The 21,583-nt window shown below is 27.6% G+C and overlaps 2 protein-coding genes across 8 annotated transcripts in view; one reads left to right on the top strand and one right to left on the bottom strand.

Annotated features, from left to right (window-relative positions):
* LOC130669236 (nuclear factor 1 X-type) overlaps nucleotides 1–2,587 on the top strand; it is a 40,309-nt gene extending 37,722 nt beyond the window's left edge. For 4 of the 7 annotated variants that reach the window (XM_057471984.1, XM_057471982.1, XM_057471981.1 and 1 more), the window contains one exon: nucleotides 1,243–2,587. In XM_057471984.1, the coding sequence (XP_057327967.1) occupies nucleotides 1,243–1,511 (269 nt within the window). In that variant the 3' untranslated portion in view covers nucleotides 1,512–2,587. Of the gene's footprint in view, nucleotides 1–1,228 lie in introns of all 7 variants that reach the window. The other 3 variants (XM_057471985.1, XM_057471986.1, XM_057471987.1) reach the window with 3 other exon arrangements.
* Nucleotides 2,588–11,126: 8,539 nt separating this feature from the next.
* LOC130669733 (ceramide kinase) lies at nucleotides 11,127–20,835 on the bottom strand. The gene is made up of 5 exons (XM_057472776.1): nucleotides 20,154–20,835; nucleotides 18,033–18,275; nucleotides 15,988–16,181; nucleotides 14,150–14,875; nucleotides 11,127–12,438 (listed from the first exon to the last, which is right to left on the bottom strand). The coding sequence occupies exons 1-5, from the start codon at nucleotides 20,272–20,274 to the stop codon at nucleotides 12,205–12,207; spliced, it is 1,518 nt and encodes a 505-aa protein (XP_057328759.1). The 5' UTR covers nucleotides 20,275–20,835; the 3' UTR covers nucleotides 11,127–12,204.
* Between the last annotated feature and the right edge of the window lie 748 nt (nucleotides 20,836–21,583).

The following is a 21,583-nucleotide window of genomic DNA, read 5'->3' as shown; positions in this document are numbered from 1 at the left end:
AGGTTTTTTAAAGTTTTCTAAAAATCTGAAGGTATACGGGTTAAACGGACCTCAGATTCGGATTCAGCGGGTCAAAATACATGGGAATAAATCGGTCCCGTCAAAAGTACAGAGAACTTATTTTTTTTTGTGTGCCGGTGTAATTAAGTTTAGTTATATGTCAGTTTTCCATGATTATTGTTTAATAAATAATTAATGTATCAATAATTACTTGATAATAATTTATAAATTATTATTAATTAATAATTAAGTTTAGGTATTACTTATTTTTGCCTGATTATTATTTAATAAATAACTAATGTGTTAATAATCACTCAATAATAATTTCTAAATTATTATTTATTAATAATAAATTTAATTATTAGTTTGTTTTCTCTGTTTTTCAGTTTAATAATAAAAAATTATTTTATTGTATTAATCATGATATTGTTTAAAAAAAATAAAATTTGTTTAGTAATAATATTTTTAAATGTTACTTTCAATCATGACTAACCAAAGCTGCAGTAGAGCTTGAGACGCTCGGCTGCGCACTGTATTGAGAATGCTCAGCGACCGGCGCGCGGTGATAAATAAATTCATATTGTTTAAACTAATCACGAGCACTCAAATTTTCTTTTGGGATCTTAAACTTTAATAATAAACGCATGTAACCCATGAAAAAAAGTTTCATTTTTTGAGGGAGAAGTCAATGAAATTTTCATTTGTTTACTTAAAAGTTAATTAACAATGGGATAATAAACAAATAATTTTATGCTATTAATATTTTTATAAAATATAGATATTCGACAATAAATCCTGGAAATTTTATTAATTTATCTTTAACGGTTGTTTTGGAATCTATTTTTTAATTAAAAGTACTCAAAATTTTCATTGTAAAAAAAATTGTTGTTAAAATGAAAATTTTGAAAAATCGTTTGAGGGATTAATTTTTCATAGTGACTACATACGAAAAAAATACATTGACTTAATTTTCATGACCAAGTGGAAAATGGGGGGTCCACTTGACGTGATCTTGCTCAGCTGTCCTAAAAAATTTTATTTGCTATTAATTTTAAAAAATGAAAACAGTAATAATTTAAGGATAAATTTTTTTTTTTTCATGCTCAATAAAAATGGAAAAAATTTTGACATTTTTTTTTTTTAATGAATTTATAAAAATTGATAATTGACGTTGTATTAATAAAGAATTATAATTATTAATAGACCACACAATAAAATTAAAAATCAGTTTGCTATTTGCAGAACGATACTTTCACCCCGTGCACACGAGCAACGTCGTGGACAAAAGCGGGTCCGGGGGTTTGATGAGTAATGAACTCGGCGTGAATCAGGATCCGTCGACTCATCATCATCATCAACAACAACAAGCTCAGCAACATCACCAACAACAACAACAGCAGCAGCAACAACAGCAACAGCAGCAGCAGCAACAACAGCAACAACAGCAGCAACAACAGCAGCAGCAACAACAACAAATGCAAGATAAAGAAAGAGCTAAATCACCTCCGTGACCTTTAGAAAATCGTTGCGCGTACGAAGAACCAACAACATTAAGTTCATCACTCGTAACTTTTTTCATGCGAGTCTCTTAAGAAATTCAATTTAAAAAAAAAAAAAAAAAAGCCAACCGGCACTCCAATGCTCAACTTTCTTCCCTATTTATTTTCGTCTCCTAATTGTTTTTTCATAAATTAATTTATTAATTAATTAATTGAAATTCTTAATTGATTAGTAAATTAAAAAGTAAAAATAAATCGTCTAGATTAATAATAATTTTTTAAAAAATCCTTTGATAAGGTAACCCTCTGCCACTAGTCGTAGGTCTTCCAAATAAAAAAAAGTTATCCGCGCCATGTGCTTCCCGGGCGTGTTGGACGTAATATCCGAGCATACACGCACTTACAAAAATATAAACGTAAATTAAAAAATTAAAAAAGTAAAAAAAAAAAATTTATTAATGACGAAAGAGTAGTTGAGATGAATTATTGCCTTTAAATAATTAAGCGTTTGTTATACATTAGATGGCCTCAAAAAATAATATTAATATTAATAATAATAATAATAATAAAATAAAAATGGGGGACGGAAAGCTGATATATAGTTCTTACTAGTAAATAAATTAAAATAAAAAATAAACTGATTGTGTAGTTTGTAATAAAAAAAGTCAAAAAAATAATAATAAAAAAAAAACAAAAAAAATGATAAATAAAAGCAATTACTGGTGTTATTTAATGCGGTAGCGATGAGAGACTAACATTAATATTTTTTTTTTATTTTTTTTTTCTGTGGGTATTTAAATATACTTGGACAACGATAGTGTGAACAAATAATAAAATTAGAGTCGCGTGATATTTGATATCATGTTGATTATTTAAAATAATGAATGAATATATAAATAAATGATTAATATTTATATAAATATATTAATTAATTAATTATTGTAATTGTTTATTACGGTTTATTGCCTATTGCTCAGACTAGTGCTTAACACTAGTAATTGACTAGTGCGTACTAGTCACTCGAGGCTGCTAGTTAGAAAAAAAAATATTAAAATTTAAAAAAAATACACATTAATTATATTATTAATTAATTGATAAATAAGAAAAACAAAGTAATATTTATAGTTATCAGATGAGTGAAAATTGGGCGAGTGAATTTTTAGTGTGAGTGAAAAGAGCGGATTAAATAAATAATTTGTCTACTGGTAATGATATTAATTAACAATAATTATTATTATATTGATTAATTTATTTATTAATTATTAATGATAGCAATAGTGATCGCGAACGAACGTTGCGCTTAAGATCTTAGAGCTGAAATTATAAAGTAAAAATTGAAAAAAAAAAAAAATTGTTTATGGAATTTCTTTTTTTATAAATGAGCTTTGAGCTCGTATACATTACGCTTATTGGCTCTTGTAAAATATATTAGTAATGCGTGAGAGAAAATTTAATTTTGAATTTTGGGGATCCGCGATTCTTAAGAATTTTCGAAACGGAAATTTGGTGTAAAGTAATTTTAGGAAAAATTAAATTGAATTTTTTATAACGCAGAGGCAAGACCTCTTTAGTTATTTTTATACAAAAATATAATTGTTGCCATCTCATATATTATTATATTGTTTTTTTGTAAGACTTTAGTAAATTTTTACTTTAAATCAAATTTCAGGATTTTTTTTTATAAAAATCGAAAATTCTAAAAAAACTAAAATAATTTGACTAAAAATTCGGAAATTTACTGACAGTAAAAAAATAAATGGAATTTTGAATCCCTGGATTTTACAAAAAATAATTGGCGGGAAAATTTAAATTATTCGCTTATCCCTAAGAGAAGTAAATAAATATAAAGTATGTACTGCAGTGAAATTTATGTGCTTTCGTAGGCGATCAGAAGTTAAAATAAACGACGATATTTTAAATATTTTATTTAATTAATTAAGACTTGAGCTTGTTACTTTATTGTTATTAATTAGTTGATTAATTAGTAAAAAAAAACAGTTTTTTTAGATAAGATTATGAGGGTGCAGTCAAAATTAACCCTCCCCAATTAATTTATTATTTTATTGTTACTTTTTGTAAAAAAAAAAGTTACTCTTGACGAAATTTTGGTTAAAAATTTCGTTTTTATTTATGATAAAAATTTAAAACTTGTACTTAAGTTATATTATTATAATTATAATTATAATTACAATTACAATTAATTATTACTACTATTATTATTGTATTCTGTATATGGCTTAACTAGATTTACTATACAATAGTTTGGTTTGTTTACATCGAAAAAGATTAATTTTAGCAATTGTTAAAAATAATTAAAGAAATATCAAGAAAGGATAAAACCCTTCTGAAAATCGATTCTCATTTAAAATATTTTTTATTTAAATCCCAGTCCCGCTTTTTAAATTCGCACCCGATCAATCGCAATTAATCGCACAAATGAGTGAGAATACGTAATAATTAAAAATACGCTGAAAATTTATACTAATAATTAATAAATAATTAATTATTAATTATAATTAATTTAAAATCTAACATAGAAAATAAATAAAAAAAAAAACGGCTCAACTATTTCGATACAAATGCCAATTTTGTGAGTGAATAATAACAATAACGCTCTATTGTAACATTTAAACTAAAACTTTTTAAATTATTTATTGTTATAATACTACCTTTGTCACGACTACTACTACCACCACTAATTACCACCACCAATTATTAATTATAACTAATTATTTTTAAAATTAAACCTCTTGTTATACACTATTTTGTTACATGACTAAATATCCTAATTTTTGTACATCTCTTGTCTTCTATGTAAAATTTCTCTCATGGAATTCAATACAAAATGGCCGCGGCATCCATTTTAGCTGTTTTATCTGTACGCGTTTATTTCAGGTTATGAAACTTTTATTTATATAAATCTATTGCATAACTTCGCAAGATGGATGTTAAAATTGTAATTATAGTTGACCCGACCCGAGAATTTACTTCAGGTTTTCACTTCTCTCAAATAAATTATGAAAAGCGCACGCGCTTGCTTATTTACAAAACCCTATTTTATTAGAGTGGAGGTGAAAACCTGATGATGCCCGAGGTACACTCGTGTGGGGTCGACTATAACAGACTATTTAAATATTTGTTGGAATTTCAGTAAATTCAAATCTAACATAAATTGCATTAATTACAGGAACAATTTTAGTATAATTTGAATTTTTTGAAGAATAGTTCAAATATATGTAGATTTATAAAATTCAAAAATCTAGATTTATATAGATCATTGTTAATCAACAATAGAGAGCTATCCATAGATCTACAAAGATTTATACATAAATTAATCTTTTAGAACTAAAGAGATCTATAGAGGAATGATGATCGATATATGATCTATATTTGTAGAACTATACAAATCTATGTAGTTGCATATTGATCGACAAAATTGAACAAATTAGATCTATATGGATCAATGTATATCATCTTTTTGATCTATCCAAAGATCTACAGATTTATCTATTAATTAATTTTTTACAACGGAAGAAATCGATGGAGATCAATAAGGATCTATATAGATCTTAAAATAAAGTGATATATTTGTAGATCTCTATACATCTATGTAGTTACATATTGATCTACAAAATTGAACAAATTAGATCTATATATATCATCTTTTTGATCTATCCAAAGATCTACAGATTTATGCATTAATTAATTTTTTACAACTGAAGAAATCTATGAAGATCAATAAGGATCTACATAGATCTTAAAATAAATTAATATACTTCCAGATCTATATAAATCTATATAAATACACATTTATCTACAAAATCGAGGAAAATTAGATCTATGGTGATCAATATGGATCTACATAGATTTACTTGGATCTATAGAGATCAATAATGATCTATAAATTCCAAAAATGATTTTTGCACATATATAGATCTATTGAAATGGATATTGATCTATAAAATCAAACAAAATAGATCAAAATATATATTTAAACTATTTCTTCCTTTTTTTTTGTTCCACTGCAATTAATAATTGAGAAAATAAAGTTTCTACATCATATATTATTACGAAGGATATTTAATCATGAAGTCTTATTATATTAACAACTTTTTCGTTAATTATTAAAAAATGAAAAAATACTACTTCAATAAAAGATGAATTAACTCAGCTAATCTAAAAAATAAAAAAATGCTTGTTGCCATACTACTTAAAATAAAAATTAAACAGAATGCCTTTTTTGCAGGTGGCTTATACGTTGCTTTTGTCGTTTATTTATAAGAATTATTGTAAATATATATTGTCTATTAATTAATAAATTTAAAAAAAGGCAGTGAGATAATACGTAAGTGACGCACAAGGAGGGTAAAAGTAGCGAATAATAATAATAATATACAAGCAATAATCAACGAAAGTTAAATAAGTAGTTTATAAAAAAAATAATAATTAAATAAATAAATAAATACTTTCGAATTTACATGTGATTGTAAACTCCGAAATTACGATTGTGATGGTTAACAAAAGGTTCATTAAAAATATGCTTAGGTAATTAGTGATATAAGCGAGCCACAATTAGGATAGCGTAAAAAAAAAATTAAATTTTAATTACAATTATTTTATCGAATTTAATTTATTTGAATTTCAATTCGATTGTTTCAATAAATTTTTAATATTTTATTTATATATATTATATTTTATTTTATAATATAAAAAATTTTGAAGATGGGATCTTTTGATATCAAAATCGTATTTTTGATACTTACGACCTTATGACACATGCGTTGTTATTTAAATAATAATACTAATAATAATATTTATATTAATAATAATAATAATAATAAATAGATGTGAGGTAAATGCACTCGTCATTCTTTGTCACACATTTAAAACAGGGTGGCCCGGGACAGCGTACCGTTGATTCGTTATATTTAATAAATTAAAAAAAAAAAGAAAAAATAAATAATAAAAAAAAAAAAAATAAAAATAGTAAACTTTTGCTAGATTTTTATAGTGCTATTCCCTGGCGGATTTGAATTTCGGTAAATTACCGTAATTTACCGTAGCCGGAAGAATTACGGTATTTTACGTCATAACTGCGGTATTTTTACCGTAAATTTGCACCCTGATTAAGAGAAACGATTCAAAATGATTAGCAATGTTAAATGTCCATAAGAAGGGCGATTCAAAAGTATTCAAAGTATCCAGAAGCATTAAAAAGTGTTTAAAAATTTTTTTAAATCGATTTAAATTGTTCCCTAGCGGATCCAAATTACGGTAAATTGCGGTAATTACCGTGATTTACTATATCCAGCAGAATTGCCGCAATTTACGGTAAAATACGGTAATTTTCCATAGTTTACCGTAATTTGCGGTAACTAACTGTAATTTGCTGCAATTTACGGTCAATTACGGAATTTTACCGTAAATTGCGGTAATTTTGTTGGATACCGCAAATTACTGTAGTTACCGTAATTTAGATCCACTAGGGTTTCTGTTAATGAAGGCTATAAGAGAACTGTAATTTACCGTAGTTTGCGGAAACTTACTGTAATTTGTTGCAATTTACGGTTAATTACGGCATTTTACCGTAACTTGCGGTAATTATACTGGATACCGCAAATTACGGTAATTACCGTAATTTAGAGCCACTAGAGTTTCTGTTAATAAGGGCTATAATAGAACTGTAACTTTCCGTAAAATTACGGCAAGCCTGCGGTATTTTACCGTAAAGTAAAGCATTGCACTGTAAAAACTGTAGAAATAAAAAAATATGCAGTATTTACGGTACAAATGCCGCAAATTACGGTAAATTGCTGAAATTTACAGTAAAGTACGGTAATTTACCATAATTTACCGTAGTTTGCGGTAGCTTACTGTAATTTGCTGCAATTTACGGTCAATTACGGCATTTTACCGTAAATTGCGGTAAGTATGCTGAATACCGCAAATTACGGTAATTACCGTAATTTAGATTTACTAGGGTTTCTGTTAATAAGGGCTATAAGAGAACTAATTTACCGTAAAATTACGGCAAGTCTGCGGTATTTTACCGTAAAGTGAAGCATTGCACTGTAAAAACTGTAGAAATAAAAAACATATGCAGTATTTACGGTACAAATGCCGCAACTTACGGTAAACTGTCATATTTTTTACCGCAAAATACCGTAAATTCCCGCGCGTTTTCTAAATTGCGGTAAGTTTGCTGTATAAATACCGAATTTTACGGTTAATTAAGTAAAATACGGTAAATTACCGTGATTAAGATCCGCCAGGGTTATTTTTAAGTCGAATCATATGGTTGTCGCTTAATATTAAGCTATTTGATATAAAAAAAAATTTGGATGTACAAAAAAGTGGCTCATTAATAAAAAAAAAATATAATAAATAATAATTAAGAGCCTGTAGAATTTTCTTCCTAAAATTTTTCTCAGGGTAGCGCTTAGAAGACTAAGATCAAAATATTAAAGTAGAAAAAAAAAGTATTTTTGTTAGCGATAATTTGCAGTGGGAACTTGAAATATAAAACTTTTGAATGTTTAAATTAAAAGTAACTAAATAGTGAGATAGGACGTAAGTATTGCAGTTAAAATGCAAATAAATAAATAATTAATCGGGTTACCCGGAGCCTCGTACATCGTCTCGAGCTGCCTTGAACCAAAAGTGCATTAATAAAAAAAATAAATTCAAAATAAAATCTACAAAGTACTTGGCTAAATAAATATATAAATTCAAGTACTTTGCTTAAATATGACTGATATTTAATAAATAAATAATTAATTTATTATTGATGATTAATTAAGACGAGGCAACAAAAAGGTTGATAGTGTAAAAAAAAAATTAAATATAAATGCGATATATCTTAGAGCTTTTGAAGCTGCGAGAGACATATAGCTCAATTAATTATTAATAAATTAATAAATTAGCGGGGGAAAGCTGGGCCAATTTGTAAACATTATTATGGTTATTGTATGCGCGGGCTAATGAATGTAGAATTGTTAATTAATCTATACAAAAATACAAAAAATAATTAATTTTATGTCGAGAAAGTTGACTGGAGTTTAGAAAAACGAACAATAAATTTTTTTGAATTAATAAACAATAATAATAATGATGTACGATGATAGTGCAATTATCGATTATACGGCAATACTATAAAAAATATATACTTATATAAATATATATATAAATATATTTATTAAATTTAAAAAAAATAAAAACGAAAAAATAAAAAAAAAAAAATATGATATATATATTTATCGAATATTTATTGAGCAAATTAGCGGATGTGTAGTGCAAGTGTACAAAGTAGAAAATGCGGGAGAGATTTATTGATTTAAAATTTAAAAATCCGTATGAAAAATAACGATAAATTTTTTAAGTGAAATAGCAGTAGCGTTTAATTTATTTATTTAAATAAACGATAATTATTATGGTGAAGTCTTAGTCGTGACACCATTTAATAATTGTGGATTTTTCGTCTCACGATCAATGATAATTTGTTACTTTTTTTTTACGATTGTGAACGCAGTTGTTATATATCAGGGATTAGACTAAATAGTAAGGGCTGCAAATTGAGCGGCAGTAGATGGAAAAATAAAAAAATAATAAATTCAACGAGGTGGTGATAGTGGTGGAGGGAAAATAAATACTTGTAATTTGAATGGAATTATAAGTATGATAATATATATGATAAAATTGAATGTTATTAATTAGCGTGAGCGATATGAGATTTGCAAACGTGATAGTCGCCTCAATAGATGAATCTCTTAAATGTTGGAATTTATCATTTGTAATTTGATGATTATTCCAGTTGGAAGAGATTATTATTATGATTATTATTACATTGGTATTGATATTACTGAAATTATTATTAATAATGATTATGATGGTAATGATAAGTGATAAGATGATTAATATTAATGATAAACGATTAGATTGCCGGTGCAGGAGATTATTAACTTGTCACCTTTGCCGAGTCAATTATACCGTTGTGTCCATACTGACTCAATTATATATTAATATGTATTATATATCCGACAATATTGATTATTAAAAACTCTTAATACATATATGTTTTATGGTTACTTTTTTATTTATCCTTCATATGACTTTTACTACTGTTTTATTTTTTTTCTGGAGCCATTTCTGTGTCGACAAAATAAAATATATAGAAAATATAACATCGGGGAGGGAGGGGCAAAAGGGGGTACTTAAGGAAATATCAAGTTTTCGAGGACTCAAATACGCTAAATCTTTTTTTTTTAATGATATTCAAAGTAAATAGAAGAAATTTTCAGTTCTCGTGGAAAAAAAAAATTTTTCATTTCTGCGGGCAAAGTGGGGTACCCCCTAAAAAAGGTAAAAAAAAAATTTCTGGATTTTAAACGAATTTGATTAAGTTTAATTTTTTTGTAAGTAATTTACATGAAGAAAAATTATATTTTACATGTTTATTGGATACAAAAGAAGAAAAAATATTTTTAATAATTTTCATCATAAAACAAACGTCATTAATATTTTTCAACTGACAATTGATTTTTGAAAAAGTTTATCAAAAAAAATTCAAAGTAACGCTTATTTATAATTACAGAAGTGATTGTGGAATGTTTAAAAACCATTTAAAATATAAAATTTTTTTTTATCAAATTTTGGGAGTACCCTGTTTTGCCTACCCTACCCCTTCTTGCCCCTCCATCCCCTATATGATACCTAATTGTAGATCCGCTGTTATTTAATTTTTTGAATGTTCAAAATCTGATTATTTTGCTTTCATTTTCTAAAATTCGGTAGAAGCCGTAGTTTTGGCCAGGATAGAAAATCGGGACTCACTGGCTTATACTAAAAAAAATTTTTCATATGCTAGCATTCTTCCAAAAGACTTGTTTGATGTTTTGAAAGTCGCATTAATTCGATAGAGGTTGTAGTTTTGGGCAGGATCGCCGTCTAAGAAAATTTATACAAATCCTATGGAAAATTTAGACTCAGGGCTCGGTGCTAAGAGGAAAATTTTTTGTCATTCTTTTATATGTGCTAGCGTTCTTCCAAAAGACTTAATGCCGTAAGATGGACGGTGGTGTCGAATTTGAGATTTGCAATTTGCGATTTACGACGTCGGAAAGCGAGGAATAATCGTGGAAATGGATAGGAAAATCCATGATTATCCTCATCCATCACCCATCTTCATTTATCCCAATTTATTCTGACATTCTCAGTTAATGCTTCAAGTTTCGTACTTGAAAGTAGTAAATTTCTTATTCATTATTTCAAATATCAATTTTTTTTTTTTCTGATCTCACCAAAAGGCTCAAAAATTCAATCGAGGCCGTGATTATAGTGGATCGCCATCTAAGAAAATCTGTAGAATTTCTATAGTACGTACGTACATACACTTGGACATCATCTTCCAATTAGTCGGGAGTTTCCCAGAAACTCCAAACCTCGAGATCTGTTTAAAATTCAGTTTCCAAAAATCGAACCCAACCAATAACTTTCCCTTTTTAGAAATTTCCAATTTTTTTAGCGGGAAGTTTTGAATAAAGTTCAAAAAATTCAATTTTACACTAAAATTTCATAATCTTCAGAATCGATGATTTAATGGAAATTTTGAAAGGAAAAATATACAAAAAATTAATTTAACCACTAGAATTTATTTTTCAAATCGTATTATTAAAATACACAAAATAATCTTACATAGAAAGAAATTCATCTTCATCTGCAATATTTCAAATATTATCCACATCTTCATTAAAAGCTTCTCAATACTATTCGATGCGATACATCATTTTCCAATATATATATTTATATAATATACATACATTTACATGCATTTATCTTTATTTGTTTGTTTATCACAATAACTCGTCGCTTAACCAGAAAATTTATTAAAAATACTCATGAGCTTCCATTCAAATTTCCCTCCACTTAATTATATCAACATAAAATGTGTAGAGGCAAGAAAACTTCCATTTAAAAATATAAACATCAATAGATTAAAAAATAAAAGACATTCACTTGCGGTCAATACACAAGTGTTACAAAATAGTCTTGATATGTAACTTTAACAATTATTTTTACTCACATATATTTATATTTAATTCACTATTTACAGTTACTCCAATAATTAATTAATTAATCAATTAATTACTCATTACATCATAAATTTTAATTTAAAAAACCGTATAATTGCATAATTCAACAGCCATCATTTCGAACGGAATAAATTATCATAAGTTTCATATATTTTTTCTGCAATCTAAATATATCTAAAAAATACTCAATTCTATTTTTATTTTATTAAATAATTTTTTTTTTACTATTATATAATATAATATACAGTGGAAAGATTTAAGTACGAAAATATTTTTTTTCACTCGAAAATTGCTGAGAAAATAAAAACGAGCTTAATAAAAACTAAAATAAGATTGTAAAAAAAATAGCTTATTCTATATTTAAGGCGGGCATAAATACATTTCAGCGATCACGCGTTCAAAGGACCGAAGGTAAAAAAAAAAATTACAAATTAAATATAACTATAAATATACATGTGCACCCTTTAGTAATAGAGTTTACGCATTTGCATACGCATTGAAATATTAATATCAATGGCAAGATTCACAGAAATTTTATTTAAATTATTGCACTTGACCCTCCCACTTCAATCAGCGTAAAATAATTTTACTTCTCATTTTCTTTGTGATTTTTATGATTATGGAAAACAGAAACATTTAGGTTCTTCGATTGGTTCTTGCATACGTCGTGTAAAAACCTTCAGTAACTGGCAGTGAACCCGTATCTTGACGTCCGAGTGTTGAAGCACTTCGCCGTCGCAATTCCAAACACTTAATTGTGAGCTTGTGTCGACTGCGTCATTTGTTGATGTTGATGAAGCTCGGAATGTGAACTCACGTGCTCGATATACTTCAACGAATGGTAAGTCGTACTGAAAAAAATAAGTTGTTAATAAATTTATCGAAATTTCAAACCAATTAATAAAATGATTGTTTTTTTTATTATCAACATCAACAATTAAAATTAGAAAAAATTTTCCGTGTAAAAAAAATTTTCGTTCATAATGAATTTAGGTATGAATTTCATGACGAGACTCAGAACCCGATGAAAAAAGATTTTATACAATTGTATAAAATTATATACAAAAAATGGCCCGATCCAATTGTATACAACTGTATAAAAATTGTATACAATTCTATACAAGTCTATATTATTATATACAATTTTATACAAATTATATACAATTCTATATAGAATTGTATAAAATTTGTATACAATTCTATACAATTGTATACAAATTATATACAATTGGATCAGGCCATTTTTTCTATCCAATTTATATATAGTCTATATATAATTGTATATAATCTTTTTTCATCGGGAACGTGACACAAATATGACTTTTATCCTGAATTTACTCCAACTTTTCGTCTAGTAAATCGGTACCAATTATAAAATTAATTTATTACGTTTTTGAATTGGACTTAGGATGACTTCGATAGAAACTTGACTGATTTTTAACTGAATTAAACTTTTTGTCAAATTTATCGATTCAGAAATTACCAATAAACTTCTTCTACCAAGTACTTCATTTACGTAAATCAGTTTCGATTGTAAAATTAATTTAGTGAATGAACTTCGGATGACTTGGATTTGAATTTTACTGTCGTAATTTTGACCTGATTAAAGTTCTTTATACAAATTCATGATGAAAGTCATATTTGTGTCACGATCTGAGTTTCGAGATGGAATTTATATTTAAATTCATTATGAACAATAATTTTTTTACACGGGTTGATTACTGCTTGGTAATAATAATTTATATTAAAAATTTTAGAGAATATTCATTGATAATTTCCACGGCTGCCTAATTTCGAAATCCACCGAGAGTCAATTTTTTGAATATCATAATTAAAATAATCTGGACATCGGTTGACCTTGTGGGCCAGCCCAAAAACTTCCCGCTGTTTTCAAGCTCAGGGAGCTCGAGAACATTATTATTGGTAAATTTTTGAGCTCAAGCTCAAAAAAAGGACAGACCGACAGTATATACATTTCTGCAAAAAAAAAATGGTAGAAAATGATAATAGCAATTATATTAATGGAAGCCATAAAATCTCAGACGGAGAACTATAGGCCTCGAAAATGGACCAAAATGCTGATTTCGACCACATAATCTTAGAAAAAAATATAAAATTATGAAGTTATAGGGCGACAACTGCTCAAGTGCGTTTATTACGACCCCCTGCGATAGAAAAATGACAATAGCAATTAAGGGAAGCCGTGGAGTCTTAGCAGGAGAGCTATTGGCCTCCAAAATGGGCAAAATTTTGCACGATAAATTTTGAAATTACGCAGATTTTTTAAATTGTCGTGTTCGGCCGCTTACTCTGGGCTGCTTGGAGCAGAGCCGATTGATACCAAATAAAATTTATCAACGAATAAAATTTTCTGTTCATACTTTCATGTAATGGCCGTAAGTAATTATTTGTCACAACGATCCGGTTTTTAAAAACAAATTTATCAAAAATTTATCCCGTTCAACTGAACAATTTACGACTCCGATAAATCGGCTTCGCGCCCAGAGTAAGCACTCGAACACACCAATAATTTTCATAAAAAAAAAAAAAATGAATACTTACAACTGTTTTATTTTTACTGGTTAATCTCAGCAACATTCTTATATTATTAAATAATGACGTATGTCGGACTAGAATAATATCAATACAACCATCGCCAATATGACAGTGCGGACTAAAGCCTTGAGGACTTCTTGAGCAAGCACACGATACATTAGCGCCGTTTACCATAAAAAATTTACCCCTCACTGTCAGCCACCTTGCAATTTCTTTATCCGCAAGACTATTGTGCATATGACGAATGCAGCGTCCGCAATTTTTCGTACACCGGGTGCTCGCTGCTGGATGACAAGGATCTGATAGTAACTCAATTTCACCTTCATACCCACGGTTCGCTATTATTTTTTTGAAACCGGAATAGTCGTAGCGTTGGGGTCCCATCCAGCGAAATTTTTCGCTGTCACGTATCACGTCTCCGAGGTAACCGTAACTCAAAACACTTGCGTACAATCGTTGGAGGGTTTGATCTCCATGGACTGAGGAAATATCAAGGCCCGTTGTATCTCCAAATATTATGTGAATTACGGCTGTTTGAACGTCCGTGGTACCGTGAAGACTGTAAGCAACAGTGTCAGTACTTCCGCTTGGTATCACACCGACAGGTAATTTAGGAAATGGAAGTGTTACGTCAGGATTGTTTGGATCTACATGATGATCTTTAGCTGCTCGTAATATCAGACCGTTAAATACTTCTGCAAATGTGCCGTCACCACCCACACAAACTACTGCCTAAAATTTAAAAAATTTTGTTATCATTTTTTAAAATTATTAAGCAGACATTTTTCCTTATCGTAAATTTTTTTCGTGTTTCCCCGGGTCAAAAATAAAACTTGATTTAGAAATTTGGAGCCGTTTTTCACAAGACAAACTCGACTTTTTTTTACGGAGATATGAAATACATTGATTTTTTGCCTTGGTTTAGACTTAAATGGCTTACTTAGTCACGATTTAAGACGAAAAAGTTGAAATCAAGTCGAAATTGACTTGGTTTAGACTTATTCGACTTAAATTTTAAGACGAAAAAGTCAAGATCAAGTCGAAATTGATTTTGTTCAGACTTATTCGACTTAAAACATAAGGCGAGAAAGTCTAAATCAAGTCGAAATTAATTCGATTTAAACTCATTCGACTTAAATTATAAGGCGAAAAAGTCAAAATTAAAGTGCAACAATTTTGATATATTAAGGCGAAAGTAAGGCGAATAAATAACTTTTTTTCAATTTGGTTTAGCAAGTCAAAAGTAAGGTGAATAACTATCGTGCTCAAAGTAAATACGAATAAGTTCAAACTAAGATCAAAAAATACGAATAAGATGAAATAAGTTGAAACTAAGATAAAAAAAGTTGAAAAAGTTGAAAAAAATTTAATTTAAGTCGAAAAAGTCGAGATCTTATCGAAAAATCGTCGGCAAATCGGTAACTTCAAAAGAAAATAAGGTGAAGCAAGTCTAAATCAAGTTTTATTTTTGACCCGGGTCGCGGGAAATAAAATGCTCTATTTAAATACAAAAATCTAGATTCCACTAGTCGAATAATTTTCTACTGCACTGTCAAAAAAATTTACGGAGTAAACGTGGAGCGAATAATTTTTTTTTTAATCCCTTCGGAGTTCGGAGTGAAATCCACTCCAAGGGGGAGTTTATTTTAACATTAAAACTTCAGATCAAAGTGGACTCGTATTCAAATAAAATTTTACTCCGTATACGAAGTGAGCGAATTCGAATTTAAATAAAGTCCGTATTTACTCCCGATTTTTTTCGGGCATTGTTATGCTGACAGGCAAAAGTTACCCCGTGTGACTACAACTTAATTAATTATCATAAAAAATGAAAAGCAATTTACCTCAATGTCATCTAAATTATAATTGAGCAAACAGTCATGAATATGTCCAGCTCTCTCAGTAATAATTGTCTTCATTTCAACACAAGCTAGTTTCATTAACGGCTGGACTTGTTTTTCCCATATCTTAGTCCCTTTCTTTTTACCCCCAAATGGGTTTACAAAGACGATTATCCGTCTTGGCCGATGAGCAATGCCTGCAAATAAAACATTAAATAAATCCACATCAATTGTTTAGTTGACATACTTGATTCTAAATCACGTACAAACATCCACATACAAACAAGTCAATGGCTTACAAATTTACTTCAAGGACACAAGTTAATGATCGCTTAATGTTACATGAGTATGAAAGATCAATACTCAGACTAAAATAACTACTTATATAATAAAGTACTTTAAATAATCAATAGTCACTAATTTTTATTAAATATTTACTCTATGATAAATTTAATCATTGCGAGTATAAAAAAAAAAAATACAATTGTACTCCATAAATTTTTTCCGCATCCAAACAATAAATACTTGAGTATTTATTTATTTTTTTTCTTATTTTAAATCTCTGTATTGTGAAAATAAAAGTAACCGACATTCTATTATTTTATTAATAACCGGTTGTCGAGTATTACGAAACACTTTTAAATGTTCATTATTTTCCATATTTTTTTTTACTATTTATCGTGTAATTTAAAATAAGAAACACGATAATTATTTTTAATCATGAAAAAAAAAAAAAAAAATAGATTTCTTTCGACTTTAGACTTTTGCAGCGAAACTAATCATGATGAATAATATGATACTGAAGTTCTGACGTCTAATAATTTTTTGATTTTTTTCAAAACAAATTATAAAAAAAAAAATTGCACATATAATTTTTTTAATTTCCTACACGTGCATATTTTTAGTTTGTTTTGTAATTGATTTGAAAAAAAAAAAAAAAAAATTGTCCGTCAATTTCAGGATCATGGAATAATTTTGATAACTAAAAAATTTTAAAATTATTTGAAAAATAATAAAAAATTTTTATTTTTTAATTTAATAAAAAAGAAAAATTGTAATTCTGTAGACTTTAGACTTTCAAAGCAAAACTTGACATAACGAATAATTTAAAAAATGTAAGAAGATTTTTGTTCTATTTAAGGGATAACGGTAACCGATTTTCAAATAAATGTAATTCATAGACAACAACTGGAAACCTAAAATAGAGTCTTTAGCGTTTTTTAAAACCTTAACATAGGGCTAGAAATTATGATACTGAAGTTAGCCGACGTCGAATAATTTTTGGATTGTTTTTTAAACAACAAACTATAAAAAAAAAAATATTTGAAGTAATTGCACCTATAGTTTTTTTAATTTTCTACATGTATATATTTTTATTCAAATTTTTTTTTTAAATTAAGTCGTTGAAAAAAAAATTCGAAAATTTTTGTCTGCTAACTTCGCGATCGTCTAGAAATTACGAGTGTGAATGTAGCAGACAGACAAATTTAAAATTATTAATAAATAGAGTAAATAATTAATAAAATAAAATTTTAAAAAATGCGCTTTCAAAAAATTTAAAAATTAGTAAGTGCATTTTTTATAAATATTTTTTTTTAAATTATTTACTCCATTTATTTATAATTTCAAATTTGTCTGATGTCTGCTACATTCACGCTCATCTAGAAATTTCATATTTTCAAAAATTCAAATTCGTCTCCGAGAAAAATTGTTTTAAAATTCACATTGACTCTACGAGTGCAACAAAGATAGTCCCGATTATTTTTCTGTGAGAAAGAAGTCCGGTAGCGTATCGCCTTTCAAAAAAAAAAAAAATCTAAATCTAATTTAAAAAAAATGATACTGAAGTTAGCCGACGTCTAATAATTTTTGGATTTTCTTTTAGACGATAAATTATAAAAAAAATTTGAAAAAATTCCACCTGTAGTTTTTTAAATTTTCTCCATGTGCATATTTTTATATTATTTTTTTGTAACCGATTTGTTGAAAAAAAAAACCCGAAAATTTTTAATTCTCCGCTAACCTCAGGATCATTAAAGAAAACCTACTCAGTAAATAATTTCTGATAGTTTTAACCCACGAAGCGACTTGTCTCGGGTCAGTATGACTCATCACAACATTATGATGACTCCAGCGATTTTTCGGGCCTCTCGCGGCATAGTGAAGAATAAAACTCGTCGGCGACGTGGGTCCAATCGCATCCGGATCTTTTTCCTTTATCCTCGTCTCAGGTATGTAATCATCGCCATAATTAACAGCCAGAGCGTCTGTCAGCGGTAATGTCCACCTGACTGTCAAACAAAAACATAATAACATTAATTTAAATACCAAATCCCCTTTGTTATTATGATAATTAATAACTTATCATTTATAATACAATCTTAACGGCTAATTAAATAAATTAATTACAATTGTTTTATCTTTGACCTTTTTTATCTATTAACATAAACGTTATTACTCAGTAATTGAATTAGATATTTTTTTTATATACAACAATTAATTAATTATCATATATTTTATAAATACAAAGTATTAAAATACTTAATATACAAAAGACACGTGTCGCTGTATATACATTTATATTTAATGTGTAAAGGAAGTGATAACAAGTTGGTACATTTGCACGTCACTTAACGATAGCTAGCAAATTACTTGCATTGCGCTACTGACGTAAGTACTCGGGGGTTTCGTAATAAAAACTCATTTTTATAAATTTTAATAATTATTTATTTATTATAATAAATAGTAAAATGATCTTTGTAACATACGTGATATTTATTTTTTATATGCAATCGCGATTATCATATTTCTCAATTTTACTATCGTATAAATATTTAAATTTATTTAAATCTTAAATCTTAAATGTTTACTTATTTAATTATTAACTTTGCGCTAAACTTTAGTCTGGACATTCACAGATTTTAAATTTAAAAATTGTTGTGTTAAATTTTATAATAATTTCAACGTCACGTTGCAATTGAAGGTCATGAATCAGGTCCATGGCCTTTTTAAATATAATTTCCATCACTTACTTTTTTTACCTTTCATACAAAAAAAAGTTGTCATGGAAAAAAAACGCGGCCATGATTTAAATTCAAACTCAATTTTTTCTGCTAAATTTAAAAAATTAAATATTTATGTAGAAAAGTGATAAATTTTATCTTTGTTACATTGTAAAGTTATATGAAAAATCACAAATAATGTAAACTATATTATAAAATTTATTTTTAAAAAATTTTTACTACTAGATTTTTTTTTATCAACAATTTTTTATGTTTCCCATTAACGTCACTATTAAATTACCCAGTGATAAATAAATGTCATTAGAATCATTAATAAAATTTCCTCTAAGTCGCCTCTCAGGGTCATCTTACAAAGAATAAATTCTCATAACTATCGAATTTAAAAAAACTACAAGACTGTAATTGTCTATTTTTTAATTTTCACTCCAAAAATTCATTACCGTCATTATTAGGGTCAGGATTTTTACGTTAATTTAAAAATCATTACTTAGTGATGTGAAATTTTTTATATTACGAGGAAAATATTGGTCTTATTAAAAAATTTTTCAAACAAAAGTTATAGGAAATTTAATTTTCTAAAAAGAAAACCTCTTATAATTTTTTCTTAGGACCAATAAGAAAGCCGTAATTTCAAAATTAAGATTTTCATAATTCCCCGAATTTTGAATCATTCATTATGGATCTTAATTTTTGAATTACGGTGAAAATATTGATCGTATAAAAAAATCATAAGAGACATTTTTTTTAGAAAATTAAATTTCCTACAACTTTTGTTCAAAAATTTTTTTAATAAGACCAATATTTAATTAAATTTAATTTAATTAATTAACATCTACTCCAATTTGAAATAAACACAGAGAAATTTAATTACGAAATAAAAAAATATTTTTTATTTATTGTTTTTTTTTTACCGTTAACGATATGCTGTACTAGAGAAGAGTAATACAGGAAAAGAAAATAAAAAAACGTACACTAGACTTAACCGAACCGGTAACAGGAACTTTCACGTACAAAGATAACAATACATACAATAGACTCCCACGCAATGTATCATCAAATTACTAGAGCACCCACTTAAGTACAGCAATTAAATGTTTGATAATTTCAAAAAAAAATAATAATTAATAATTAAAATAAAATTCTTACTGTAAGGCGGTCGCTCCGTTTGCCAAACTAGTGTTCCATTATGAAAATATACTTTGCATCTTTTTTTTTTAATAACAAACGTATTTAATAGTACAGAATTTGAGTACTGCTCATTATCCATAGTTGTGTATTTTTTCAAAAAATATTAACAAGAAATAAAATCAAAAAAAGTTGTTATTTTTAATGTATTGTTGACATTGACAACGTCGTCTCCGTCTTTTCCATCTCGTATTGATCCCACATTTGCTGCACGTTTATCAACAAACAGTTTTACATTTTTTTCATTACGGAAAAATGAAATTTACGCAATTCAATAATAATTATTATTAGTAATTAATAACTAATTACTTGTGTAAATAAATGCAATATTAAAATTTATAATTTCACTTAAATTATATTTCACACTCGCGATTGGAGTTTAAAAAAATTTTGATCGTGTTTTAAATTAATTTCACTTGCAGTGGGGGAAAACTAACTAATGAATAGTAGTGATAAGTAATGGAATAATAATTACTGTAGTGATACTGAGTCTCAGGCAGTGTCTGAGTACTGACTTAAAACTAAAACATGTAACTCGCAACTCGGTAACACAGATATCGTAGTATAAGTTGTGTCGCGTATCACGTGGGATCTTGATATCCACGAAATGAAAGGTGGGATCGGCGGGATAGAATGTTGTTCAATGCTGGCTGATGACTTGCTGGGCTGGGGGAACACATTGGAGACTTGCTGTGAGTTGGAAGAGGACAGAAACATCCAGATTGTGGTGATAAGAAGGAGGTAGAATTAGACGAGAACTCGATGGAGTTTGCGCTCTACAATTTTATTCAACTTTATTTTTTTATATATATAGTTTTTTTTATTATTAATAATAGGATTGATGGAGAATAAAACCTTGTGGAGACGAGGAAGGTTGAAGATAAATCCACTTATTGTTATATTTATTTATGTTTTTTATTTAATGGCCTTGGGATATTTTTAAAAAAAGTTGGGGAGTTTAAATTGAAATTTTTTACTTTTTATCTAGAGGTTTGGAAATTATTGGATGGGTATTTTGGGTTACGGTGGGTAAGAAATAGATTGGGGTTTTATCTATTTTTAAAAATAGGATAATTTGAATTAAAATATAGAAGCGCGGTTTTTTGAATTCGCGCATGCGTAGTTTGAATATGTCATGTATTTATTTATTTTTAATTTTAAGTGAAGAAATTTATGAGTGCGCGGATAGATGGCGTGAAAATTTTTCGCGGTTGTAAATTTCAAAGAAAATCGTGAAAATTAATGAAACTTTTAAATCGTTGGTTGGGAAAAATCTTATCTTATTTCAGTTTTTCTTCTTCTTTCTATAAATAAATTTATACCATAATTACACTCCATAAAAGTGGAATTATTATTTTAAACTGAGTACGCACAGGCAGCAAATAAAATTT

This window comes from Microplitis mediator, chromosome 6 (assembly GCF_029852145.1).
Source record: "Microplitis mediator isolate UGA2020A chromosome 6, iyMicMedi2.1, whole genome shotgun sequence".
In the NCBI taxonomy this organism is placed as follows: domain Eukaryota; kingdom Metazoa; phylum Arthropoda; class Insecta; order Hymenoptera; family Braconidae; genus Microplitis; species Microplitis mediator.
This window is presented reverse-complemented; position numbering and strand designations above follow the sequence as displayed.

Excerpts from the sequence above, each read along its gene's own strand:
- LOC130669733 (XM_057472776.1), bottom strand. The coding sequence starts at position 20,274 with ATGGATAATGAGCAGTACTCAAATTCTGTACTATTAAATACGTTTGTT. Across the intron at positions 18,276-20,153 it reads AACGGAGCGACCGCCTTACA|TCAGGTGGACATTACCGCTG; the intron begins GTAAGAATTTTA and ends TTTGTTTGACAG. Across the intron at positions 12,439-14,149 it reads CCAGTAAAAATAAAACAGTT|TACGACTTACCATTCGTTGA; the intron begins GTAAGTATTCAT and ends TATTTTTTTCAG.